General features: G+C 48.1%; 1 protein-coding gene across 1 annotated transcript; it reads left to right on the forward strand.

Annotated features, from left to right (window-relative positions):
- Nucleotides 1-1,528: 1,528 nt before the first annotated feature.
- Nucleotides 1,529-26,930, forward strand: LOC129198805 (deleted in malignant brain tumors 1 protein-like). Its single transcript, XM_054808408.1, has 13 exons — nt 1,529-2,673; nt 3,093-3,405; nt 3,818-3,856; nt 14,422-14,772; nt 16,217-16,525; nt 17,700-18,023; nt 18,723-19,046; nt 19,887-20,210; nt 20,668-21,000; nt 22,970-23,293; nt 24,075-24,413; nt 26,296-26,610; nt 26,920-26,930. The coding sequence occupies exons 1-13, from the start codon at nt 2,344-2,346 to the stop codon at nt 26,928-26,930; spliced, it is 3,636 nt and encodes a 1,211-aa protein (XP_054664383.1). The 5' UTR covers nt 1,529-2,343.
- Nucleotides 26,931-27,102: the final 172 nt, after the last annotated feature.

Genomic DNA, 27,102 nt, shown 5'->3' on the forward strand with positions numbered 1-27,102 from the left:
TCCTTAACTGAAATGTACAACTTACACTAGAGACCTTTTTAAAAAAGATGAGTAATTTGTTCAATAGGTATCTTCCTCAAGTGGAAGAGAAGATCAAATATTAACACAATACTTTTTGCCTGCGTAGTAATCTATCACTTTTTTTTTTTACACAAGAAGATGACTGCACCTGAACTTAGAAGATGTCAGTCATCAAAATCTGGCTGAAAAATATCACTCAACAAATGTTTACAACTGAAAAAGCAAATGAGCTTTATAGCCCTAAAAAAAAAAAAAAAAAAAAAAAAAGAAAGTTATAACTCTTGATAGCAAACTTAAACAAGTCATAAGAGTTGGGCCATTGTTAGCCCTTGGCAAAATTGTGCAGTTGCCTTATCTCAGTCAGCAGACAGCCTCATCTAGTGATCAGCAAACAGCACATACCTCCAACAGCCATAACTTTTAACGGTCAGTTCCTGTGCCTTTCATCACCCTTACAAACTGATGTTTATAGAGAAAATCCTTTCCTACTTTGCCGGAGGGATATAACGTTTGCAATGACTGATGTCAAACAAAAATGTGCATGCGTTAGAACATGATGTTTTAATATGAAGGATCAAACATTCTGCACTAATCAAACCCCCTTTCTGTGTGCAAAGCCAAGTTTTGTAAACGAATTAGTGTCTACTTAAAGCTACTTCGGCAATTACACTATAGAACTTAACTCTTTCATGAACTGTTTGATGCCTCAAACTCTCAAAGGTGCCGAACAAGTAGAAGTCTTCACTATCACACGGCACGCCCAATTTAAGATAGCTAAAGACTTCAGTGAAACAAATTTACAGCCATTTGTTCCTAATGAACTTCCCAACACATGTACATGTGCAGCACCAATAACTTACACAGTGGTGCCTCAGCCTCAATGAACATACGGTGTTAATATTTCTCAAATGCTAAATAGTTGGTGTCTGGTTGGCGATTGGGTGGGGGGTGGGGGGTGCATTTCCTGTTTGTTTCTAGCTTAGTTGTACAAATACCACTAGGCAAAATTCACAAGCACAACTACAGCCAGAAAGCAGCCCCCAGGAGAAAGAAGGACTTGGGGTTGTTGATTGATGAAAAGTTCAACCTGAGCCAGCAATGTGCACCTGCAGCCCAGAAAGCCAACCGTGTCCTGGGCTGCATCAAAAGCAGCATGACCAGCAGGTCGAGGGAGGGGATTCTGCCCCTCTACTGTGCTCTGGGGAGACCCCACCTGGAGGAGTACTGCATCCAGCTCTGGGGTCTCCAGGACAAGAAGGACATGGAGCTGTTGGAGTGAGTCCAGAGGAGGCCACGAAGCTAATCAGGGGGCTGGAGCACCTCTCCTGTGAGGACAGGCTGAGAGAGTTGGATGGGTCTTCGGGCAATCTGGTCTAGTGGAGGGTGTCTCTGACCATGGCATGCTCTACCTCCTGCATGCTCTGTGAGGTGCAGCTGGTACCTGCTGGAGATCTCTATCTGAAAGGAGGAGTAACTGATCCAAACCATTGGTGAAACAGCTGCTCATTTTAGCAACGTTAAACCAGAAGTCAGGATATCCTTGATGCTGGGATCTGATCTCCATGAGGTGGAGGAATGCCCGGTGTCCCCTTGGCTCCATGAGCCAGTGTGGAGGTGCTTCAGGGTTTCAGACCCTGGCACTTTTCAGTCCGTGAGTTTCTTGCACTACAGCACCCCAGATCCCTGCAAAGGGAATACGGTATCCAGAGAGATTTGGTTCTTCGTACTAGGGTGGCAAACAGCGTTGTGATTGGAGGTTTGGCAGCTGGAGCCAAGTTTGGAGAGAGATGGCGTGTCCTGGTGGGTTCAGCAGCAGGAGCAGGACTCAGTAGGTCCCTTCCACTCCCGAGTGCTGACTATCTGTAGGTCCACAACAGCACCCAGCAGTCACCGCCAAGAGCTGAGCAAACCCAGCCCTTCCCTTGGGGAATGGGTAGAAATGTCTCAGTTCTCTCCTCCCTGCTTCCAGGCCTTGTAGCAGCATTTGCTGGGAGACACTGGCCTTAAGTATGGGGAAACTTACCCAGAACATGAATGCTGGGGTAGGTTTTTTGGGGGGCTACACCTCTCCCTCTCTGTCTGAAAATGAACCCTGTGATTTGTATCTCAAAACAGCCTTCTGGTCCCACGAACACCTATGACTTTTGGCCGTTCCCAGTTCAAAACCCAGCTCCCAACCACCAAAGACTTGGGACGCTAGAATACCCCGGGCTTTTCTTCCTCCTCGTTTGGCAATAAAGAAAGCCTCACTGGGGAAGAAGAGCCCTCTTTCTCATTCCCTGCCTTTACCTGGGGTGTCTGCTCTCTCCAGAAGATGTAGACATGACCAAACTTGAGATTCGCCTGGTGGATGGTTCCAATCCGTGCTCTGGGAGAGTCGAGGTGCTTCACAAGGACGTCTGGGGGACCGTCTGTGATGACCAGTGGGATTTACGGGAGGCGAGGGTTGTGTGCAGACAGCTCGGCTGTGGGACAGCACTATCAGCCCCTCGGGAGTCAAAATATGGAGAAGGGAAAGGCCAAATCTGGCTGAGCGACGTGAACTGCAAAGGGACAGAAGCGTCCCTTGCTGAATGTGAGGCGAAGCCATGGGGAGAGAACATCTGCAACCATGTGGAAGATGCCAGCGTAGAGTGCTCAGGTAACCCCCAGGTGTTTTCTACTTCATGCCACGTTGGCCCTTCTGCCTCAGATAAACCAGGGTGCAATTTCTGTCCCATCCTGTGAGGAGGTCTGGCATGCAGAATGACTTTGTTCAGCTCCAGCTTCCTACCCCACTTGACCCAGAGAAGTTGCATCTTAACTCCTGCACCTGGAACAACCTGCATAGCTGGGAGTGGACACGGATGTTCCCCTCCTCCTCCGGCAGCCTCCATGCTGATATTATTTTCCCTTCAACTTTTCTTCTCGAGCCAGAAGTTAGGAAGGGGCCTTTGACACGTGTTTGTGATGAGCAGAAGCAGTTTTGGTGCATCATGGGAGATTCTGCTTTCTCCAGGTGATCAGGGGCACGGAGCCTTGTCCCAAAACTTCTCCCTTGTTTGTTTTTGGCAGGAACAGACATACCTGAGCCAGGGCCAATCCGGCTGGTGGGAGGCCCAAACCGATGTGCCGGGAGGGTTGAGGTGCTTCATGAAGAACAGTGGGGCAGTGTGTGCCATGATGACTGGGATCTAAATGATGCCCAAGTCGTGTGCAAGCAACTGGACTGTGGAGATGCGGTGCTGGCCCCCATTGCAGCCAAGTTTGGAAGAGGATTGGGCACCATCTGGCTGGATGATGTGAACTGCACAGGGGCGGAAGCTGCTCTCTCTGAGTGCCTAGCGAGGCCATGGGGGGACCACAACTGTTACCATGGGGAAGATGCCAGTGCCATTTGTTCAGGTAATCCTTCTATTCTCCTGCTTTTGCCAGGCATACTTTAGGGTGTCCTCACAGTCAACATGGGCACAACCTTGTACAGGAACAAGGGCTTCCTGCGGAGCACTCTCCTACCAAGTTGGAGCTAAGCTAATAGACCTGCTGGTGGCCTGGGGTCCTTACACCATGGAAGAGGGCTTCAGTCTGACAGATTCTCTCCTCCCTGCTCACTGGGGTGCTCTGCGGTCATTTTTCTCCAGCTCAGGCTTGAGGTTAAGACTGCTGTTGTGCTTCTTGATTGAACAGTTGCATGTTGTACGTGGAGAAAGCTATGAAGGAGAAGCCGTTATGTGCAGGGCGTGAATACTCAGGGAGGTGAGGGACACACACCCCCCAATGCACAGTCTGAGCATGCCCTCTCTGAATGTGTCTGCAGACTCGGGGATCACTGTATCCACTTCGGTCCGCCTGGTGGGTAGGGCAAGGCTCCTAAAAGGCAGAAAGAGGGAAGGTAGGGCAGCTTCTGGGGCTGGTGATAATGACGAGCATCTGTGGGGGCAACGGTTTCTGGGGCGAGATGCCTCTGTATCGGTACATCATCAATACTCAGTAAATGTCTGAGCTGGACTCTCTGGAGCTCTTGGGAGCTGACTTCTCGTGCCCTGATTCTTGGGAGAGAAGCTCGGACAAGCCCTGCATGGGTGAAGGGAGGAATCCCTGGGGGTCTTTGGCTGGTGTCATTATGGATGAGCAGGGCTGTAAGGACTTGGATTTCACCTGGGTGCTGCACCGGGTCATGCCTTCAGGACCACGTGCTGCAGTCCTCTGGATGAGGCAGTGCGTCGTGCATCAGGGTCAGAGTCTGCTCTTTATGCAGCCCTGTCCTTGCTGCCACAGGGCCCTGTCCAAAGCTCAGGTGTTGGGTTCCCGACAGCCCCGGGTTCTACAACCCAACCCAGCGACTCCCTTTGGGAGCAGAGTCCTTGTCACTTCTGGGAGGGAATTCTGGTGTCAGGCAGTTCCTGGGAGCAGATTTTGCTTTACCTTGTTCCCTTTCTCTGCAGTTAACAAGAACCTGGAGGAGCCAGAAGCGCCGTGATTGCCAGACTGGCCCCACTGGGTCGTGCTCATCTTGCTGCAGGAAGATGGGCCAGCAAGATTCGGCTGAGAAGGCAAAGGGCAGGGATGTTGCAGAGCCATCAGTGTGCCATAACGGGATCCAGGGTTTGGCAAAACCATTCTCTCTCATCCTTTGAAGGATCTACAAACTTGGTTATAACTGCACTGATGGAAAACCCAGCTCAACACATTATTCCCACTGAAAAGCAAACATCTCAAAGGATCAATAAAGTTCCCCTCAAACCGAACACATGGCTGTCTCATAAATTGCTCATGGACCTCTGCTGCCTGAGCACATATCTGGCAGGGAGCTGTTGCTCCAACACCATGACTATCTATGTGATGAATGAATGCGATGAATATTTATACCAGTGGTATGGCAGCATGCCATTTCTCAGCTCTGCAGAGAAGCATTTGCCTCCGCTGACATTCAGATGGGTAACAAGGGCAGCCATAAGAGCCTTGGGATGTGAACATTGCACAACACAAGCTTATCTACGAAGGTTTGTCTGTCCCTCCTTGGAACGGACCAAGGGGAATTGCCCTCCATGGGGAACAATTCACCTTGTCCTCCTTCAGTTTTCCCACAGACCAAAGCTGGCACTTGACAAGTGGACAGTTTCCCGTTTCAGTGATGTCCAATCAAGACTTAGCCTCCAACAGAGATTTTTTTTTGCGATTCATTGCTTTTCAAAAAGCAACGTGCTTTGTGCCCATCGGCACAGCGCAAATGCTTTACCCCCAGCAAAGAGCAAAGTTCTTCAGCTCAATATCGACACCTCCAAGTTAGTTGACCAACTCAAGCTAGTTTTACGGGAAGGACAGATGACTGGGTCCTCTCCCCCACCTACCCCCAGAGCAGTTCATCCCATTCCAAAGCAGGTCTAAAGCAGCTCATATCATCATGCTTGTGGGAGGTGCCCTAGTTCAGTGTGGCTCTGGGGAGGAGAGAAATGAGGTGAAGCTGATGGTGATCTGACCATGACACTGAGCATCACACAGACTCACAGAACAGGAAGTTCAGGTACATGTCTACTTTTTTTTTTTTTTTTCCCCCCCCCTTAAACAGACGGTGAGAAGAGGCACAGAAATGGTTTAAGGCTTGGAGGGCCACAAGGTTCAGTCGGTCTTATGAGAGGGCAAGCTACGTGAGGACTTCACTGCAGTAACTGAACACTTCAGGGGGGAGGGTACTGGCTACTCAGGGCTGTCCAAACCCATAGAGCAAGAGCCAAATGTTTATATACTGTATCCATAGAATCAGCACAAGACGACTTTTGTGGATTAGAGGCAATATCAGCGGGAGAGGATGAACTGGCATGGGAACTGCATGACCTATTGGGCAGGGAAGGCATGCTAATGTAAGATGCTTTGAGGATTCCGGGTGACTGCAGGTGGTCAACAGCATTCTCCAAATTCTCCACCCCTCTCCATCCCTGAGAGAAGATGCCTGAAAACTTGTCTTGTGGCAGGAACTGTGGCCAGTGGGACCACGTGCAGGCATCCAGAGGGGTACCCAAATTAGATACATCATCACGCAAAGCTCCTTCTACAGCCAGGGGAGTGAGAGTCATCTGAGGTGATTCAGAGGGCAGCTGGGCTGTCTTGCCCCATGCAAATGCCTCTCTCTCCATTAGCTGAATAGGTTCCCAAGGCAAAGATGCCCCTGATTTGGGCACGTCAGTTGGGTGCTTGCATTTCAGTGTGATAGATCTGAGTCTCAGTTGTTTGCTTCTTGCCCTTTGGACTTCAGAAATCACTTTCATTTGGGTTAAATGAACGTTGTACTCGTGTTGGCTGGCAATACCATCTCTCTTCTCCACTCTGGAACATCAGTGAGGTTTAGATCCCACCTGGAAGGAAACGTATGCGATCGAGACCTGTAAAAGCAGCTTGCTTTAGCCTGACAAGCTCCTGAAAGTTACTAGTGTTCATATAATATTTACTGATATTTAAAAAATGCACATAGGGAGAATGTCACGTGGAGGGATGGGAATCATCCCTAAAAACACCAAGCTCTGACTCCACACCTCCAATGTCACCCCAGAGTACTTGTTCAGCTTGGAAAAGAGAAGGCTCTGGGGAGACTTTATTGCGGCCTTCCAGTACCTAAAGGGCGGCTACAGGAAATATGGAGAGGGACTGTTTACATGTAGTGACAGGACAAGGGTTAATGGGTTTAACCGAAAAGAGGGTAGATTTAGATGAGATATTAGGAAGAAATTATTTACTGTGAGGGTGGTGAAGCCCTGGCACAGGTTACGCAGAGAAGCTGTGGATGCCCCATCCCTGGAAGTGTTCAAGGCCAGGTTGGATGGGGCTTTGGGCAACCTGGTCTAGTGGAGGGTGTCCCTGCCCATGGCAGGGGGGTTGGAACTAGATGATCTTTGAGGTCCCTTCCAACCCAATCCATTCTATGATTCTGTGATTCTAAGTTAAGTAAGCATTAGACAATCATTTTCACAGCTAAAAGCAGCTCAAATCTGCTCGTATCAAGGCAAATCCTATGCCCTACATTGTTGTATTAACACAAACCCTATGTTATTCACTAGCAAGTGCAAGGCTCTATATACGGATCTACAAGACTGCAGCATGCAAATATCACAGCTGGGTGAACCATATAGACACAGTGGGTGTTTCCAGTCTCCGTGCTGCAGATGTTGAGCTTCTTGCAGAGCCCTGGCTCTTGGGTGAGCCAGCGAGACCAGGCAGGCTGAGCCCTGCCTACCATAGCGTCCCACTGACAAACGCCCCTGTGGCCATAAAGCTATGCATTAAAACAGCAAAAGTCACAAAGAGGTTGAATTCATGCAAACAAAAAGTATTTCAGTGAAAGGTCAGGGTGGCCTCAGCAAGAGAAAAGCAGGCTAAGCCAAACCTGAGCAGCCACCTCAAGTTTTGGCCGAAAAGTTGGAAAGCAAAAGGCACAAGCAGGAATCCAAGACAGAAAAGGTGAGGAAAAGTAACACCTGCACTGAAAGTCTGGGACTCCAAGGAGCCAGGAGGGACAGCTAAAATGGGAAGGTTTGGGCAAGGGTTTATCATAGAATCATAGAACCATTTGAATGTAAAGGGACCTTAAAGTCCATCTAGTTCCAACCCCCCTGCCATGGGCAGGGATAATCTGCACTAGACCAGATTGCCCCAAACCTCATCCAACCTGACCTTGAACACTTCCAGGGAGGGGGTATCCACAGCTTCTCTGGGCAACCTGTGCCAGTGCCTCACCACCCTAAATGGTTTCTAAATGCTCAGATCAACCTGAGCTGTGCCACAAGTAGCCATGCATGGAGGGACAGTCTAGGAGCTTGTCTAGCTACAGGGCTTTAGAGGAGAGGCAGAAGAGGTCTCAGGCAACCTTGACAGCACTCCCAGGTGGGAGCAAATGACCCCAGACCATCAGAACAAGCAGAAGAGAACATGGACCTGTAGGAACAGCAGTTCTCAGTTGTACAGATTCCACAGAAGAGAAAAGTAGCAGATAGGAGAGCTCTGATGCTCTGATAATAAAAATTAATGGTGCAATATCTCCAAGGTCAATTGTCTAGGTGTCTTTATTTTTTATAAAAATAAGAAAGATATTCTCTCCTTTGATGATGTAGAATACTATATTTAAAAAAAAAAAAAAAAGAGAGAGAAAGCTACAAAAACCCCCCTGACTCCACCCTGCAAAACACAAATACACACTGGTATGACTACTAGTTCTACTAGAATATCCCCTCCACTTTCCAAGCCAAGAATGGGAACTCTTCAAATGCATAGGATATGTCCAAGACAGACATGCACGGTCAGCTCTAGGGCCAGGTGTGCTGTACAAGAGTTTAGGAAAGGCTGTGCAGACAAGACCATGTGCCATCGCACCTCTCTTGATCCAGCCTGGTCGAGCCAGGTGATGTGTTTCAATGAAGTAAGGCCAGGTGTGCAACACACGGTGGGATTTAGAAGCACAGCTTTATCCCTGTGCAGAAAGAGGTGTAGGTGCAGGATGGCATCTCCCTGGGGACCACAGACAAAAGCATCCCAGGTAATCAGACTTCTACAAGATTTAGATGATTATCCCCACAGAGGGGCTTTGGGGAATCAAAGAAGGGGAAGGACCTTTGTGGACCTTGGCCAAGAGGCAACTCTGTGGTTTGTGTACCCCTGAGCCTCCACAGACCCCACAGGGAAGCCCAGCTCCTTGCAGTGGTGCAGCTGCCAAAGTTCTGCTTGTAATTAATGACAGCCTAACTTCCTGATACAGGCAGCCAGAGACACCAGGGATGGCTCCAGGCTTGGCAAGACACTGTCCAGAGAAGGAAAGTTGTCCTGGGGCAGGCAGCAGTGCCTTCCCTCATTGTCAGTGGGGTTGACACATCCATGTTGAAGTCTTGAGCAATGTCACAGCCTGACAACCTGACTTAAAGAAAGTCTCCTAGCCCTGTTAGCTGTGAAGGTTGTGTCACCTTTATTGCACACTCACTCATGGACAATACATTCTGCCTGATGATCACCACCATGTCAGAAGCTAAGAGAGCTATAAAACTGCAAGGTAAACCCACCAAAATCAGGACCAATTTTTTTTCCTCTTTTATTGTCAGGATGCTGAGTGTATTAATAGGCCTTAATTGCGATGAGCCTGGAGTCTACACCTGTTACAACAAAATCAAATGTAACCCAGACTATTGCTGCTAAGGACGACCATTGTATAGTCCTACCCCTGTGTTAGTTAATGTTTATCCAAACAATGTACTAATGAAGATGTGATTGTCAAGAAGTAGAAGCGTAACTGATAAATTACTAGTTTGACCAACAAGCCTTGAAGAACCATTTGGACTTGCCAATGGTACCGGGAAACTAGGGGAAAGGTAATTCCGTCACGGGGAATTGTGACCACCAGCCCATGGACCACCTGCCCCAATTATCCCACCTACTCAAAAGAGAAAGGCAGAGAAAAGAACTGAGCATGTGTTCTAGTTTGCATGCTAGACAAAGAAATCTAAACCAATCATTTAATAGAATAACAATGCATATGTATTAGAAAGATGGATGTATTAATGTTGTATGTATAAATAACCTCTGATTTGGACCTTTGGCGTGCCGTCTTTGGACAGACACCCACATCTGTGCAAATATGCAGTAAAATACTTCTGCTCTGTGTGTATATTGGTGTATTTAAACTCAGGGTTGGAAATTCAATCCTTACTGGAGCTCTGATATACGTGTGCCTGTCCCCAGCCTTGTTGCTGAGTTGTTACTTGCATTTCCTGGATTGACCTTGGTCCTGGCTTGTTACCTGATGATCATTGTACTGTTGGTAGGTCCCATTGCTATCATTATCCTGCTCTGCTCTTCTGGTGCTGTGGGATTGTTCCCTGTGGGTGAGGTCATTGGTTTGCCTGTGTGGTGGCTGCCCTCAGCTCCTGTCTTTTCTTCCTTTAGAGAACAGTTCTGTCCTTATATCCTATAGTCAAATGCCTTCACTCACGTGCTGTGCTCCAAGTGTCTCTGTGCCCTGTTCAAACACTTGCATTCAAGCCACATGTGGCTCATTCTATGCCTAGCACAATGTTCCTTTACTTCCCATCCTGTTAACACTGCAGATTTACATTAATGCTTCAGCATGGCTTTGCACAAACAAATTATGTTACATGCTCCTGAGAAGAATTTAGGAAAGAGAAATGCAGCAGACTGTCCTCCTCCAAATACGGGGAGGGTAGATATGCCAAGGCAGGATGCTTTCAGAAGGAGAGGCAGATGTAGGAGCAGAGGAATGCAGAGCTGCTCTGTGACATGGCCAAAGGCCTATTGTTTCCAGTAAGTGGGTACAAAAAGATATATACGGTTATATTAAAGGTCAATAGGAATAGGACTGAAGTGTAAACAAGGAACTACAAAGCCAATTGAAGTTGAAGCAAATAGTAAATAGTAGGCTCAGAACTCAAGCTGAAGGAACAATGGCTACTTGACAAAGACATATCTTGACTGAAAATGTGAAATACTAAGGCAGAGCAGGAAGACTAATTGGCAGCTCTCACAAAGATCTGGGCATGAGGACTCGGTGGCTCCCTTCAGAGACATAGGTATTGCTGATACTTCGTCCACAGCAGATAAGATTTGTTCATTGTGCTCCAATAACTCATGGGATCTCTCCTCTTGGCTTATGGTCTCTGTCCCTCTTGCAGCCTGCTCTGTTCCAAGCCTTTCTTTCCAGTTGCCAGCTCGTCTGCTCAGTTTTCTTCATGGCATGTGATTCATGACTCTTGACATTTTTTCTGTGCAAATATGACTGAAAATGTGCTTCCGCTTCCATCTAGGAATCTTCCACGCTCCTATAATGCAGAGATAGAAAAATAGGAAAGATCAAATAAATTGAATGACCTGAACATCTGTTATGATCCAAAGGGTTTCTGCACTCAGCCTTGGTCTGTGCCATGGTTTGGCTCAAAGGTAAAAGTCAAAGGTAAGATCACTTGCAGGTCATCAGTAACGATGACAAAGCCAAAAGCTTCTGGACAGGGACAGGATAGATAACAAGGCAATCAGACAGGCCCTTTACCTCATATTGTTTCTCATGCCTCCAAATGCTCCTCTTGGACATCATACCATCACAGATGTCCAAAAATTCATCCATAATCAGTGTCCATGAAAACAACTGGTCTATGGCATTGAAAGCATCTTCCACAGAATGAATCTGAACTGATGACTGTGAGTTTGGCCCTGTAGGTCTCAGAAAGCCTGCTTTTCTCCAGGAGTGTGCAAGTGAAAAACACATCTCTAAGGGAAGGCTAAGTCCCGAAAATAAATGAACTGCAGGCTAACTTATTAAATACCATAAATGTAGGTTCACCAGTGTTATTTATCGAAGCTGATGTTGAACAGATTCCTTGCAAGCCATATCTCTCCAGAGGCTGTGTTTATCTTCTGCTCCCTACTTCAACCTCTTACTTGCACATGTTGTGTCCCTGCCTGGGACAATGTCTCATGTTGCACTCTTTGATTCTGAAGTTCTCCTCATTGCAAGTGGTTTACAGTGACTTCATTAATGTGGCCCCATCTGGTTCCTAAGAGATCCTTCCCCACCACCACTATAGGGAGACTGTGTTTCACTGTCCCTCAGTTCAGGGGGGAGTTAATTCACAGAGTCGTTGAGGTAGGAAGGGACTTCTTCTTCATCTAGTCCAGCCCCCTGCTCAAGTAGGGTCAGCTAGAGCAGGTTGTGAAGGACAATATCAAGTCAAGTTTGGATATCTCCAAGGATAGAGACTCTACAACCTCTGTGGGCAGCCCGTTCCTGTGTTTGACCACCCTCATAGCAAAAAAAAAAAAAAAAAGTGTTTTCTTGTTTTCCATAGGCATCCTGTTCCTAGACAGCATTTAAGAGTCAGAGGAACAGGCAGACACAGAGATCATTCCCGCCTTCTCCAAGAAGTCTTCCTAGGCCATTTTCTGTTAACGAGCTAGTCCTGCCAGGAGAATGGCAGCTTTAGAAATGCCAGAAACAGTTTGGTTTTTGCCAAGACAACAACAGAGGAGAAAAGATTCGGTGCTTTCTCGCATGGGTTATTTTCCCTTAATATGTTGATGAACAGAAGAGCATGGGAGGAGGGAAGTAGCATGGGGAGATCCAAGGAACAGGAGGGAGGGGGCCAGCACTGGAGGGTGAAGGGGGAGAGGCCAATTAAGGGGAGGAGTCAGGGTAAGGAATATTTGTCATCTACCTCCTCTTTTGGTCCTTACTGTCTCCTCTACTGCCACCCCAGCCAGTCACTGACTCTTTGTCTCTCCTACAAGGACTATCTTCCTGCCCTACCTGTCAACCAAGCCTTCAGGAGCTGGATTGTATAAGGTCTCTGCTGCTACCATGGGACCACCAGGAAATCTCCTACCCAGGGATGCCCACAGTGGGAGCCTGGCTGCTTTCACTGGAACCAGGATGGAAACTGTGCTCTTCCTCTTGGCATGGCTTTGGGGTAAGTTTTCTCCTTTGCTCCTGGAGAAGAGGGTTCTAGATTCAGCCTGATAAATGGGACTCGTCATGGATTGACCTCTCTCGTATTCCCAGACTTAGCAAGGAAATGGGCTTCATGGCTGGAATAAAGGACTGAAGATCCAGGAAGCTTGGGTTTTAACTCCTGGCACTGGAAAAGGGCTTGATGTTTCTGAGACAAGAGAAGACAGTAGTAGAGATGGTCATTTGGCTTCCAAAGGTCACCTAGAGATTTAGAGGCATTAACAATGCAAACATACAGAGACAAACCCAGGGAACAAACAAATGCAAGCATGACAGATCTTCCTTTGATTGATCTGTGTAATCCAGAATGTAGTCCTGTTTTTTTTCCTCCACCCGAGTCACAGTCTGTGTTGGAGCCAGGACCTTGGAGTAAGTAAGCACAGCAGACCTCCATTGCCTCCCTGTCAGAGTCAGTGCAGCTGCATTTATAGCCTGCAAATCAGCATAATCCAAAAACTTAAACCAAAAAGTAGTAAAAGAATTGGATAAGGATTATCCTGAGACAGTGCTGTTGTTTTTTAACAAAACTTGGTACAAGTTAAGGCTGTTTCAGGGGGTAGAATGAAGTAAAGGCTGTGCCCGATTTGCAGGTGATCAAGGAGGATGATCTGGGAATTTAAAGCTTGTTAGAAGAATATCTGTGCTTTCCAACAGCATAGAAGACCGGACCTGGCAAGTCTTAGGTGGCAGCCCTTGCTCTAAAGCCTCTGATATAAGTGTATAAAGGCTGTGGGGAGCAGCACCCAGGACCAAACGTGTAGACATAGTTTAAGCATCAGACAGGGCCTTTCTGAATAAGGAGGGATCTTTGGCATCCTCTGCCAGGCTTAGATCCCAACAGTAGCCTAGATTTTCCTTAGACTCATAAAGAGAAAGAGGCCATTCTGTACCTCAAGTCTTCCTCCCTTATTATAAGATGGATATTGATTGGAAATACTTTCTTTTCCCCATTGTATGGGGAGTCCAGTTGTTTAGCACAGACAACACTGCAACCATCAGCAGCTGGGAGGTGAATCCCACCCCATGCACTGCAGGCTGTTACCTGAGTGTGGGTGCCTAGAGCCATTTGAGTTGCCCCAGTTTCTCGATCCTGGACTCCAACTACTGCTCTGGAGGCTGCAGGTCTACAAATGGCACTAGAAACCTACACTTAGGCGAACAAACTGTGCTCCGCATGGCACCAGGTAAGCAAGCTCTGGATAGCAAAGTTCTGACAAACTTTTTGGACAAGGACATGGAAATCCTAATTTCTACCCAGAGAAGTGACCTGAAAACTTCCTTCAATGACTTGCACAAGACAGGGAGAGTGGTAGACCTCAGGACAAACTTCCACGGTCTTGTGCATGGAGCAGGGAGCTGCACAATGAGGATGGGGAAGGAAGATCTGAGACCCATGGTGCTACAGCAGCCCAAGTTGTGTGGAGGCACTTACTCTGGGACCTCCATCTCTCTAAGGACCATAATGTGAGGTTTTCCTCTCACCTCCCTGACTGCGTGCATGGTATAGTCTAGGGTTTCTGTGGTGTGGAGCTGTCACATACCATGTCATGTTTTGGGACTGTTCCATGGCTGGAAATGATTGGTTCTCATCCAAGGTTTTGAATATCTGGAATGTGTCTGGGAGGGACATATTAGTAGGAATCCCATGGTCAGAACTAAATGACTAAGAGCTTGCAGCTGCTTATAAAGATGCAGAGATGTGTTAGACGTCCTAACACCATCTGTGCAAGAAATTGACACCATTAATTAGCCCACAAGCTTTTCTTATCATGTTCCTGATGGAAAAAAAGTGGTGAGCATTTTGGCAATCCTTCCCCAGACAGACCCCAAATGGCATTATTCCTGCAAGAGCAAGATGTTACGTTCTCCACTATCAGCCAAAACTTGTCTCATGCCCATTTTCCACTTTGGCTTGTTTTGGGATTCAGGTGTTGCCAACTCAGCTCCCATCAGACTTGTGAGTGGCCCCAACCGCTGTGCTGGGCGGCTTGAGGTGCTTTGGAAACAGCACTGGGGAACCGTGTGTGATGATAGCTGGGATCTGTCCGATGCCGTGGTCGTATGCAGGCAGTTGGACTGTGGGGAAGCACTGTCAGCCCCTGGCTCGGCTCACTTTGGTCAAGGAACTGGTCGTATCTGGCTGGATGACATGAACTGCACCGGTACAGAAGCTGACCTTTCTGCCTGCAGGACCAGACCCTGGGGAGAGCATAACTGCAATCATGGAGAAGATGCAGGTGTTGTGTGCTCAGGTAACTCACGTTCACACCCCTCCCTGTGTGACCCCAAGAGGCTGTGCTGTGTAGAGGGAGGTTTTTAAGCCTCTTTGCAAAATTTTATTTCTCTGTCAGTGCTAGTCTTAGGGCTCAGGATACTGACCTGTACCATGCCAAGGACAAAGTTACTCAGCTTAGTTCTATCAGTTAAACAGCGTGTGTGTGGGGTGGTGGTGTTTGTGCTCTTTCTATACTGGGGCAGAACAGAGACTGGTTTTTTTTCCCTGATCCACATTGTTCTTGCCTCTTGTGCCATCACCATGAAGTCAATGGCCAGGGAGACTGAAGGATCCCCAACGGGATGCACGTACTTTCCATGTACATATTTCATGGCTGAAGTATGCCAGGGAAGCATTTACATGGCCTCCTTCCGTTTGTATTTTGTGGCAATACTCTCTCCTGGTGGATATGTTTATTCTCTAGACTGAGACCGGGATGAGAAATTCAATTGTGGCTCACTTGTCTGTGAGCCAGCCCTAACCTGGACATCACAGCATTATGCTAATGACTGCTGAGCTCCAGGAACTGGTTGGGGAAGGCTTGAAGGTGTGCCCTACCACTCTACATCATGGTTAACTGAGGAGTAAATCTTCATGAAGTGGGCCATGGACACCAGGAAGTAGAAAGGGGATTGGGATGTTGACAGACTGCCCATTGCCCTCCTTCAGGTCAGTATTTCCCAAACACTGCTCCACTCAGCACTGAACAGCGAACCACATTTCCAAACGTACATCCTCCTAGTTGGATCTGGAATGGGATTCAGCTCCATGTTAAGACCCGGGCATATATATGCCTAAATGCAGGTGTCACCACTTGGGCTCCCGGTCTTCCTGTTGCAAGCAATGGAGATCTAGGGAGGAGTCAGGTCCCTACACAGTTGCCAAGTGTAATTAGGGATGCCCTGGGGCATTTGACACAACCTGGCAGATGAGATACAGGCCCTAAGCTAGACCCTACAGGGCAGGAGTCTGGGATAATACCTATGGCGTCACACTTGCTGCCAAATGCTTATTTGGACAATTGAATCAAATGCCAGTATTTGGCCAGCTGAGCAGCTCCACAGACATCACTGAGTAACTAGAATTTCAACACCCACCTCACACGAAGGCACCAACAAGCCTAGAAGACATATGGGTGTCTTGATCTGTAGCCAGTCCCCACCCCTAGAGTAACATCACAGGGGGAATTGCAGAGTCCTGTTTCATAAGGGATTGCCAGTCTCTGCTCTTTATTTCTCTAATTCTAAGCTCTGAAACCACAGAGGAAGATACAGAACTTGATACTCATCAGCCTTCATGTTGCCAAGTCCTGGGCAGTGCTAGTGGACATCTTTCCTTGCCTTTGATCTCTAGGCAATCTTTCCATGTGCAATCCCTGATCCTGTTTTTGTTGTGAGTGTGTTTGTTTGTTTGCTCTTTCTTTTTTAATGCAGAAATGAAAAAAACAGTTAAGCTACAATTAGTGAATGGTTCAAGTCGCTGTGCTGGAAGAGTGGAGGTGCTTTATGGCCAGCAATGGGGAACTGTCTGTGATGACAACTGGGATATAATTGATGCTGAAGTTGTATGCCGGCAGCTGGGCTGCGGGACGGCTCTATCTGCTCCTTCCTCAGCTTACTTTGGGGCAGGGCCTGACCCCATTTGGCTTGATGATGTGTCTTGCAATGGAGCTGAAGGTGCCCTCTCTGAATGCAGTGCAAAACCTTGGGGAAGCCATAACTGTGTGCATGGAGAAGATGCTGGTGTGGTGTGCTCAGGTAAATCCCACTCTGCATGACATGAGTGGGTTTTGTGGGGTGTGGAGTCATGCTGGAGGTGCTGTAGGAGGCCCTGCTCCCTTTAGAGCAGCACTGACCCCAACAACCAAGAGAACAGTAAGATAAAAAGAGATTCATACTGTTAAGACATAAAGTGGTCTTGCCTCTTCCCCCACCACCACATGAGCCACCGGTAAAAGATAGTGGTGCTGCAGGAATTATTTGTAGGGCTCTCCACGTTATAGCACATGGCCGGTAGATGCCTTGGTAGAGCATCCTCTCTCACTGCAGGGAGCAGTGGCTTTGGCAGCCCCACCATCCCACCCTCATGCTGGTAGACGTAGTTCCTTCTGAAGTTCCCCAAAGCCTCTTGCCTTAAGTGAGGTTCTTCCCTTTGCCTGTACTGTCCCACCCAGTGTATTAGTGTCAGGTCCTCCCATGTAACTGGAGCCCCAAGGTTACACCTCCAAGTCTCCTTTCGTGATTCCCAGAGGCACCCACTCCTTCCCAGTTCACCAGCTGTCTGCTCAAGCAAGAGGCAGCATATGTCACAGCTTGTTTACCATTAGGCATTTGCTGGTGGGCAGTTATTACCAAAATGCTGGTTGCTTGGACAACACTGGAAGAAGAAGAGTTGGTTTCCACCTACATTTCCTGCAATGAGGTTCTAATAAGTGTCTTTCCTCTGTAGCCACCTACAGAGTTTTGCAAAGTTTGTAGGGTCTTAGTATGTCGAGAAAACAGCATTAACGTGAGCCTGAGAGGCAGATAGAGATAGACAATACGAGAGTGATTCTGGCACCTCTAGGTATCTCGCATCTTCTGGTGTGTGTTAAGGGACCTGGGTCATCTATAAGGGGCTGTCAGCAAGACACACAGCAGACCTGAAACCCCTGGCAATGGCAGACAGAGGCTGGAGTATCTTAAAAGCACTGGGCATCCATATTTACAGAAGTCTGAGGCTTGTCCTCTGCCACCCCAAGTATATTTTAGTTTGTAAAATCCATTGCTGAGCTTCTGTGATGGTGGAGGAAGTGCTTGTGTTGCCTCTTTATGCAATGTTTTCCCATGCAAAAATGTGAGAGATGCTAAGTTTGTTGCCAAGTGGAGGACAGATACACCAGACTCTGCACCAGATACTTTCCTGATTTCTTTTTCTTTTTTTCCCCTGTAGGCTTTGCAGAACCTGCCCCACTTCGATTAGTGGATGGATTGACCCACTGCTCTGGGAGAGTCGAGGTGTTTTATAGCCAGCGCTGGGGAACTGTGTGTGATGATGACTGGGACTTGGTCGAGGCAGAAGTGGTGTGCAGGCAGCTGGGCTGTGGGAAGGCCTTGTTGGCTACCCGTGGGGCTTACTTTGGGCAAGGATCTGGCCTCATTTGGCTTGATGATGTCAGCTGCACAGGGACAGAAGCTGGTCTCTCCCAATGCAGAGCCACTCCTTGGGGAAGCCATAACTGTGGGCACGGAGAAGATGCTGGTGTGGTTTGCACAGGTACCCATCACTCAAGGCATGTCAAGGGGGAAGCTGTTTGTGGGTGACCCTTTCAGACACACCCTGAAGGGCCTGTCCTTCAGCACAAACAGATCTGCCACAGAAAGTGACACAGAATGCTTCAAAAGTAGGTTGTCTTCACATCTGTGAAGGAAACAGGCACCTCCACTGAGATTTGACTGGCCTGTCTCATAGTCCCCAGCACCAGATATCTGATGTTCATGAACACCAGAGCTAGACAACTTCAGCATCTGATATTAGCAGTCCTCAATCAATTCTTTCTGCTTTTCCAAAATTCTGATCCCAGATGCTAAGAGGCCTTAACACAGCCATAAGACCACAAGGCAACCTGGTGCTCCTGGACCAATGTCAGTCCACAGGTCCCTGTGCCTTCCCAGCTCTGCTAGCCAGCACAGTGCTACTCCCCCTAGTCTGGTCCACCATAACAACAGGTTGCAGGCATAACTGTCATCTTCTAATGAGATAAAGACTCAGAGCTGGCTGAGTTTAGCAGGGACTAGTCAACAAGAGAGTTCCACTGGAGACCACCGCTCTAAGGGACTGAAATTGCTGCAAGGGTCTGATGAGCTAATATATGCCAGACTGATGCAACCCAGGAGTGAGCAGCACAGTGGTCTACCCTTCAGCACAGCTCAAAATACAACACAGAATTGAGGTCTTCATTATTTGTCCACACAGGATTTGCTGAGCTGCTTCCAGTCCGGCTGGTGAATGGTTCGAGCAGCTGCTCTGGGAGAGTCGAGGTGTTTCATGATCAGAAGTGGGGAACCGTCTGCGACGACAGCTGGGATTTGACAGATGCTCAAGTGGTGTGCAGGCAGCTGGGCTGTGGGGTAGCGGTCTCAGCCACCAGCTCTGCTCGGTTTGGAGAAGGAACTGGCACAATTTGGCTGGACGATGTGAACTGTGCAGGGGATGAAACCATCCTCACCGAGTGTCGGGCCAGGCCTTGGGGAGACCACAACTGTAATCATGGAGAGGATGCTGGTGTGGAGTGCTCAGGTACCACTAAAGCATGTCATGAAATGTGGGGTACGAGGGATGGTCTGTAGTTTTAGGAATTTGCAGAGGCTCATGAGGGGGGTCTCAGCACTCTCAAATGCACCAGTGCTCTATTCCCTCCTCCCCTTTTCAGCACTCCGCTGACAGCAAAGTAACCTGGGTGCTCAGTTATGATCACTCTGCAGGTGAGGGATTTATTGAAAAGCTCCAGCCAAGGATGTGGGACCAAGCTGTGAAGCCATAGGCATCTAGCGCTACTTTACACATCAAGGGCCCAAGCCGTGTTGGCTTCCAAAGGGGGTTCAAAAATGATGAGGGGACTGGAGCATCTCTCGTATGAGGAAAGGCGGAGAGAGCTGGGTCTGTTTAGCCTGGAGAAGAGAAGACTGAGAGGGACTCTTATCAACGCTTATCAATATCTAAAGGGTGGGTGTCTAGAGGAAAGGGGCAGACTCCTCTCAATGGTGCCCAGTGACAGGACAAGGGGCAGTGGGCACAAACTGGAACACAGGAAGTTCCATCTGCATATGAAGAACAACTTTTTCACTTTGAAGGTGACCGAGCACCTGGACAGGCTGCCCAGAGATGTTGTGGAGTCTCCTTCTCTGGAGAGATTCAAAACCCACCTGGACATGATCCCGTGTAACCTGCTCTGGGTGATCCTGCTTTAGCAGGGGAGATGGACTAGATGATCTCCAGAGGTCCCTTCCAACCTCTAATGTTTTGTGATTCTGTGATTCTGTGATTCCAGACCCCTGCAAAGAGGGGGGTTTGCCCTCTCCACAGAGCTCTGAGGCACCCAAAGCTCCTCAAACATTTTGCAATTGTGTTTTGGTCCAGGTGTTGCAGAACCAGCTCCCGTCCGGCTCGTGAACGGTCCGAATCGTTGCGCTGGGAGAGTCGAGGTGTTTCATGAGCAGCAGTGGGGAACCGTGTGTGATGATGGCTGGGGTACAGCTGAAGCCAGCATCGTGTGCAGGCAGCTGGGCTGCGGGGCAGTGCTATCAGCCCTGGGTTTGGCTCATTTTGGGCAAGGGTCTGACCCCATCTGGCTGGACAATGTGAATTGTTCAGGGAATGAAGCTGCCCTCTCTGAGTGTAAGGCCCAGCCTTGGGGGTCCCATAACTGCAAGCATGGAGAAGACGCTGGTGTGGTGTGCTCAGGTAACCCCTCTCTGTATCCATCTGCATGATGGGGAAGGTTTTCTATTACCAAGAAGGGTAATTATGTACCACTCCAGCAGCAGGCTCTATCTTGAAGTGTTCTGAATCTGGGTTGTGAGCTCTCTTTCACCATAGTGGAGATCTGTTATAAATTTTGCCTTTTTTTTTTTTTTTTTTTTTTGGCATGTGTGTAGCTGTTCCTGTACACAGAAGCTGTGTGCTTTCATTGACCTGGATTTCTAATTTACATTCTGCAGAATACAGTACACGGACTATTGCCTACTGAGCTCTGAATACAAGAACTAGAGATAATATCCCAACATCAGGGAACTGGAAAAATGCATCCTGGGTGTCATTAGGCTCACATAAATCTTATCTTATTTTTTAATCAGGCAAATGGGAACTTAATCAATATCTATCCCTGCCCTTGTTTTTTGTGTTTGGTTTTTTTCTTCAGATATACCAAGAATAGCTCCACTGAGGTTAATGAATGGACCAAATCGTTGCAGTGGGAGAGTTGAAGTTTTTTATGGCCAGCAATGGGGAACAGTATGTGATGACAGCTGGGATATAAGAGATGCTGAAGCTGTTTGCCAACAGCTGGGCTGTGGGAGAGCACTATCCACTCCGGTCTCTGCTTATTTTGGAGAAGGATCTGGCCCTATCTGGCTGGATGATGTGAACTGCACAGGGACTGAAACTGCCCTCTCCAAATGTGAGACCACTCTATGGGGAGTCCATAATTGTAAGCATGGAGAAGACGCTGGTGTAGTGTGCTTTGGTAAGTCTCGTCAGTGTCACCATCTGCTCAGCTCTTGGGGCATCATAGAATATGTCAGGTTGGAAGGGACCCATAAGGCGGGATGCTTGAAATGCCATAGGGTACCCTCTTTCTGTCTTAGGACTCTAAAACCATAGTACTGTACACAGAAATTGCTTCAAACAGGGATGTGGGTAAATCCATCTGTGCTCTCCTTCCCATTCAAAAGCTAATGATGACTCTGTGATGGTGCAGTCCACCTTGCTGCTGGCTGTGCAGAAGAATTTAAATTTGGGTCTCATTCCCTCGTGAGTTACCAGTAAACCTGGTGGCATTGCAAACTGGTGTGATTTGCTCTGTTACAGAGGGTGTAGAGTCACTTGGACTCTTCTACTGCTGCCAGTGACAACCCCAATGAATGTATCACACTTGAAAAATCAAGATACACTGCCCATTTTCTCTCTCTTTCCTCTTCCAGACAAGAATATTAAAAAAACTTGCAGAAACCAACTTAACCTACCTCTCCTCCTCCCTCACTTGGTACATCCACCTTCACGAGACCTTTTTTCACCAGCATTTTTCGAGTGTCTTCTCTGAACCCTCCACAGTTGAGACAAATTTCCTCAAAATGTTGCAGCACTACACTTTGTTGCCACTAGATGGAAACCCTGAGCTCACTGTCATAACCTGGAATTTATTCGACAGCCTCGTGCCTCTTTGCAATGCACATTACTACCATTCATCATTTGCATCTAACTTTCGCTAAGACTGTCCTTTTTCCGTTTCCTCTGCCTCTTCCCATTTCCCTCTTGAGACACATCTTTAAGCTTCTTCTCATTCATGTCATTCTTCTCTGGTTTCTTCTTAACCGTTGGGCATATTTCTTTTAGTTTGTTATGCCAGCTGAGGCTTTGCCAGTGCTGAGTAGCTCTGAAGGCTTGGTTTGCATAACTTGTAGTCAGCACTCCCCTTTGTACATGCCCATGTCTTTCCCAGAACAGCTTGACATGGTAGAGTGTCACTCTCAGTCCTTTATATCCCTTAAATCCCTTTGACAAGATTCATTGCTTAATTCATCCTTCTTCATCCTCTGTATGACCATTTTACCCCCCAGAAGTGCTGGACTTTTGCCTTGCCCTTGCAGGAGATAAACTGCTTTCCTCTGGTTACTTGCCCACATCTTGAGAACACCCTGTGGATTCACTGACTAAACACAGATGCTTCTCGCTGAATTAAACATCCTGCTGTCCCTTGGCAGCCAGCAAGGACTGAGTGGGTGCAGTCAATGGCAGGAATTGGCCTATCCTGATGCAGATGCCCAAAGCAGATTAAAGAAGTTGCAACCCAGCAGTGCTCATTTCCTTCCACTGACTATAAAGGGTGCCAAGAGTCCTCAGCAGAGTTGAAAACGTGAGGTTCAGCTGCCTAACAATAGGTGTCTAGTGTCATCTGAGACATCCCACTATATCCCACCCAGTCTCTTACTGCAGATCCAGCAGGGCACCAATCTCCCTTGCATCCTGCATCAAGTCTGCTGTCTCCGTTGGGATGTCTGGCATTCCCTAGGCAGCTCAGATGGCACCAGGTGCCAATGCTCAGGAAAGCCAATCAGCCCCTGGAAGTTTGTGCTTAAGGGCTCCAAGTCTAGCTGAGGTGAATCATATCCTACTTTTCTTGCAGTGTTCTCTATGAAGGTCTTTCTTGCTTATGTCCTTTCCCATAGTCAGTGGGGTTTTTTGCACGAAGACAGGCTTTAAGCACTTCAGGTTTTGGGGGGTGAGAGCCATCAATACATCTCCTTTCTTCAGTTTTGGACAGCACCTTTCCTTGACTTTGGGGCAAGAGGAGGGAAAACAACAGCGCTGAACCTTTCTTTCTCCATGCTGCTTGTCCCTGTAGATTGTACTAAGCCAATGGGTTACCACTGCATTTGCTGATGTGTCTAGCAGGAACTTGTTTGCCAGAATAAAACTTAGCTGGTCTTACCTTTTTGGTTCAGGTGTTCCAGAACCAACCCCGATCCAACTGGTGAGTGGTTCGAGCAGCTGCTCTGGGAGAGTCGAGGTGTTTCATGATCAGAAGTGGGGAACCGTCTGCGACGACAGCTGGGATTTGACAGATGCTCAAGTGGTGTGCAGGCAGCTGGGCTGTGGGGTAGCGGTCTCAGCCACCAGCTCTGCTCGGTTTGGAGAAGGAACTGGCACAATTTGGCTGGACGATGTGAACTGCGCGGGGGGTGAAACTGCCCTCTCTAATTGCCGAGCACGGTCTTGGGGAGACCACAACTGTAACCACAGAGAAGATGCTGGTGTGGAGTGCTCAGGTACTGTTATGCCATGAAATTTGGGGTGCAATGGGGGCTATGTTACAGGAATAGTTGCCTGTGTCCCTGTGGGACACGTTTTACCACGATGTTGCTCTCAGATGAGACATGGAATGAGTGAATCCAGTGCTATTTTAGATTTCTTAGGGGATCCAAGACACCTGCATGGTGCTGGGGAATATGACAGAGGACCTGGTGCTCCTCTGGAGCAGCAGCTGGAAACCGGGCAGCATAAATTGGCTCCCAAAATGGACGTGTGTATTTAGGTAGCTGAAATCCCATCTGCAGTATGGGCCAAGTGGGGAGAAGGCAGGCCCAGGTGCTGCGGGGTGTTGTCAGCTGAAGGGCACTCTCCACTCTAAATCACAGCAGCACAACATTGCGACAGAGAGACCTGTGCCACAGTGGCTGGGAAAAATTCCTGGGAAGGTGATTTGGGGAGGAAAAACAAGGGGGACAGGCTGCCCTGGCCATCCTTGACCTCTGCAGAAAATGGGAGTGCTGTGTATCCAGTGATGGCACTGGCAGCACCTGCAGCTTACCCATGCGGCTCTGAGCCAAGAGTTCAGCTCCTTGAAGCTCTCTCCAGTAGGAAGCTGCTGCGGATACGAATGAGGTCTGAGACAGTGCCATCTCATCCAGATAGCAAAGCTCATGTGTTCTGCTGATCAACATCCATGTCCACAACTTTTTTTGGCACAAGACCCCTGCAAAGAGGGGACCTCAGAGCTCTGAGGCACGCAAAGCTCCTCGAACATTTTGCAATTGTGTTTTGGTCCAGGTGTTGCAGAACCAGCTCCCGTCCGGCTCATGAATGGTCCGAATCGTTGCGCTGGGAGAGTTGAGGTGTTTCATGAGCAGCAGTGGGGAACCGTGTGTGATGATGGCTGGGGTACAGCTGAAGCCAGCATCGTGTGCAGGCAGCTGGGCTGCGGGGCAGTGCTATCAGCCCTGGGTTTGGCTCATTTTGGGCAAGGGTCTGACCCCATCTGGCTGGACAATGTGAATTGTTCAGGGAATGAAGCTGCCCTCTCTGAGTGTAAGGCCCAGCCTTGGGGGTCCCATAACTGCAAGCATGGAGAAGACGCTGGTGTGGTGTGCTCAGGTAACCCCTCTCTGTGTCTCAATCTTGATGGTGTTGGGAAATGTGCAGGGGAAAGGTTTTCACCCTCAATGGAACGTCTTCTCTGAGCTCATGATGGTCCTATTGTGTGCTATTAATCACCGTGGTGTATAAACACATTCTTGTGTGATTTATACAACATGCATGGCCAGGGCCATTGTCAGAAGTCACCACTGATCCAGAATTGCAGAGTTACCACCAGCAAGACCCATTCTGACACCAGTATCAAGGTTTGTATCCCTTCTCCTGAAGGCTCTAAGACTTTTCCAGGGCTGGACAGGTTCCCAAAAATATCCCGTTCCTGCTGAGGTCCAGGCTTGTGGTGTCACATAGGCAGAGTCACCTCTGAGTCTACACTTTTACAGCAAGATCACAGGTAAAACTAAGCAGTGTTGTCAGCAAGTCTTGGTCTCTGGCTGATTGGGAAGTCCGTTCCGTTCCATCATGAGAAGCAATAAAATGTCCCAAGATTCACAGACAATTTTAGAAACCTGAGAATGTGTCTGTCTTTACAACACAGTATCTAAGTACTTCTTCCGTTTTCTCTCCTGCTCAGACAAGGACAGCTATGAGATCAGACCAGCAGACCTTTTCCAGGCTCACAAACCTCATCTAATACTCTTTCAGAGCAATCCTAAACAATCCCAATGTTTTCTTTAAAATCAGGCATCCTGTTTTCTCAACTTTTAGCCATTCTTTTAGACATTTCTGGCATGTCAGATTGAGAAGCTAGCAGAGCTTTCCTGGAGTCCCTCCTTCCTTCCATGAAATGCTTTGGGAAACTTTAGGAGAACTCAACACTCTTTCAAGAGGAGTCATCTCCCCTACCATGAACATAGCAAAGTACATGCCTGCAGCAGAGCCGGTTGAAATGCTGTCACCCAGTGCTGGGTTCTCAGCTATGGGCAGGACAGACCCTTTGTTAAAAACATAATTTTAACCTCCTCTTCTGACTGATTTTCTTTGGCACACTGCTTCAGTGCAGGAAAGGGTTGGCAGGTGCTTTTTAAGACCATTTATTGTCCAATGACATGGTCATTTTTAGCAGACATGAGAGTTTTCAAGGAAGATTATGTGTCTATTAATATAGATTACCATAATCTGCTTTCTCCTAGCAAATTATCCAGAACACATATGGTGAATGTTGCAGTAACTGAAGTAAAATGTGTAAGGCCAAAAGAAAGTTTCAGGAAATGTGGGCATTGGACAGTCTGTTCGCTGATGGACATTGCGAAGCTTCACATATGTGACCCAGTTTATTTGAGCATGCATCATGTTCCTGGACATAGGTACCTAATGCTATATAAGACACCTAGCAGTATGCAGACATCTACATGGGGCTAGATGATACGACCCTGGAGCTATGAGACCCATGATTGCTGGAGGATGGCAAGGGTGCGCCAGTGCATCTCAAATGGGAGAAGACACCTAATTGGCGGCTCCTGAATGGCTCCCTTTGCACAAGCTTTGTCTGCAGATAACATTAGATTTTGATTTCAGAGCTCAGCCCAGCAGATTGCTAGTGATACGGAGCAGGCACAGGGTCCTGTGCCATCGTAGTGTCAGTAGCAATTCAAACAAACCATCTGAAACATGCCTGCTTGGAAGGGATGCATTAGCATGTCTTCCTGCCTGGGAGATTGAAATACCAGTCCTGGTTCTAACTGGGACATTTCTGCCAGTCTGTGGGCCGTGCAGAGCCACACAGAGTTTGGGCTAACCCTGAATGGACACCCAGAATATTCTCTTTAGCCATCTATTTTCATCCGTGGGACACCCTGCTCGGCACTTGTCCCCTACAGTGTGTCAGCAGGGTTCAGGTGCAGTGTATTTGTGTGCACTTATCTTTTTTCGCTTGCTTTTTGTGCAGATACTCCAGCAGTGCCTCCTCTCCGGCTGGTGAATGGTCCTACTCGTTGTGCCGGGAGAGTTGAGGTGCTTCATAGCCAGCACTGGGGGACAATCTGTGACGACAGCTGGGACTTGAGTGATGCTGCAGTGGTGTGCAAGCAGCTGGGCTGTGGGACAGCCATGGCCGCCCCAGGTTCAGCTTATTTTGGAAAAGGTTTTGGCCGTATCTGGTTGGATGATGTGAAATGCTCTGGTAAAGAAGCAGCCCTCTCTGAGTGTGGGGCAAGGCCTTGGGGAGTCCATAACTGTAATCACGGCGAAGATGCAGGCATTGTATGCTCAGGTAACCTTCATCCATGTCCCTCCCTACAAGGCATTAGTCGATACTAAGCTCCTAGGATGGAAGTTGGGGCTGGTTGTCCTTTCTCAGTCTACCTTTCTTGACTTAGACAAGTACTCTGGGGTGACATTGGAGGTGTGGAGTCAGAGCTTGGTGTTTTTAGGGATGATTCCCATCCCTCCACGTGACATTCTCCCTATGTGCATTTTTTAAATATCAGTAAATATTATATGAACACTAGTAACTTTCAGGAGCTTGTCAGGCTAAAGCAAGCTGCTTTTACAGGTCTCGATCGCATACGTTTCCTTCCAGGTGGGATCTAAACCTCACTGATGTTCCAGAGTGGAGAAGAGAGATGGTATTGCCAGCCAACACGAGTACAACGTTCATTTAACCCAAATGAAAGTGATTTCTGAAGTCCAAAGGGCAAGAAGCAAACAACTGAGACTCAGATCTATCACACTGAAATGCAAGCACCCAACTGACGTGCCCAAA

This window comes from Grus americana, chromosome 36, assembly GCF_028858705.1.
Source record: "Grus americana isolate bGruAme1 chromosome 36, bGruAme1.mat, whole genome shotgun sequence".
Lineage (NCBI taxonomy): Eukaryota > Metazoa > Chordata > Aves > Gruiformes > Gruidae > Grus > Grus americana.

Excerpts from the sequence above, each read along its gene's own strand:
- LOC129198805 (XM_054808408.1), top strand. The coding sequence starts at position 2,344 with ATGACCAAACTTGAGATTCGCCTGGTGGATGGTTCCAATCCGTGCTCT. Across the intron at positions 2,674-3,092 it reads AGTGCTCAGGTAACCCCCAG|CCAGGGCCAATCCGGCTGGT; the intron begins GTGTTTTCTACT and ends GACATACCTGAG. Across the intron at positions 19,047-19,886 it reads TGCTGGTGTGGAGTGCTCAG|GTGTTGCAGAACCAGCTCCC; the intron begins GTACCACTAAAG and ends GTTTTGGTCCAG.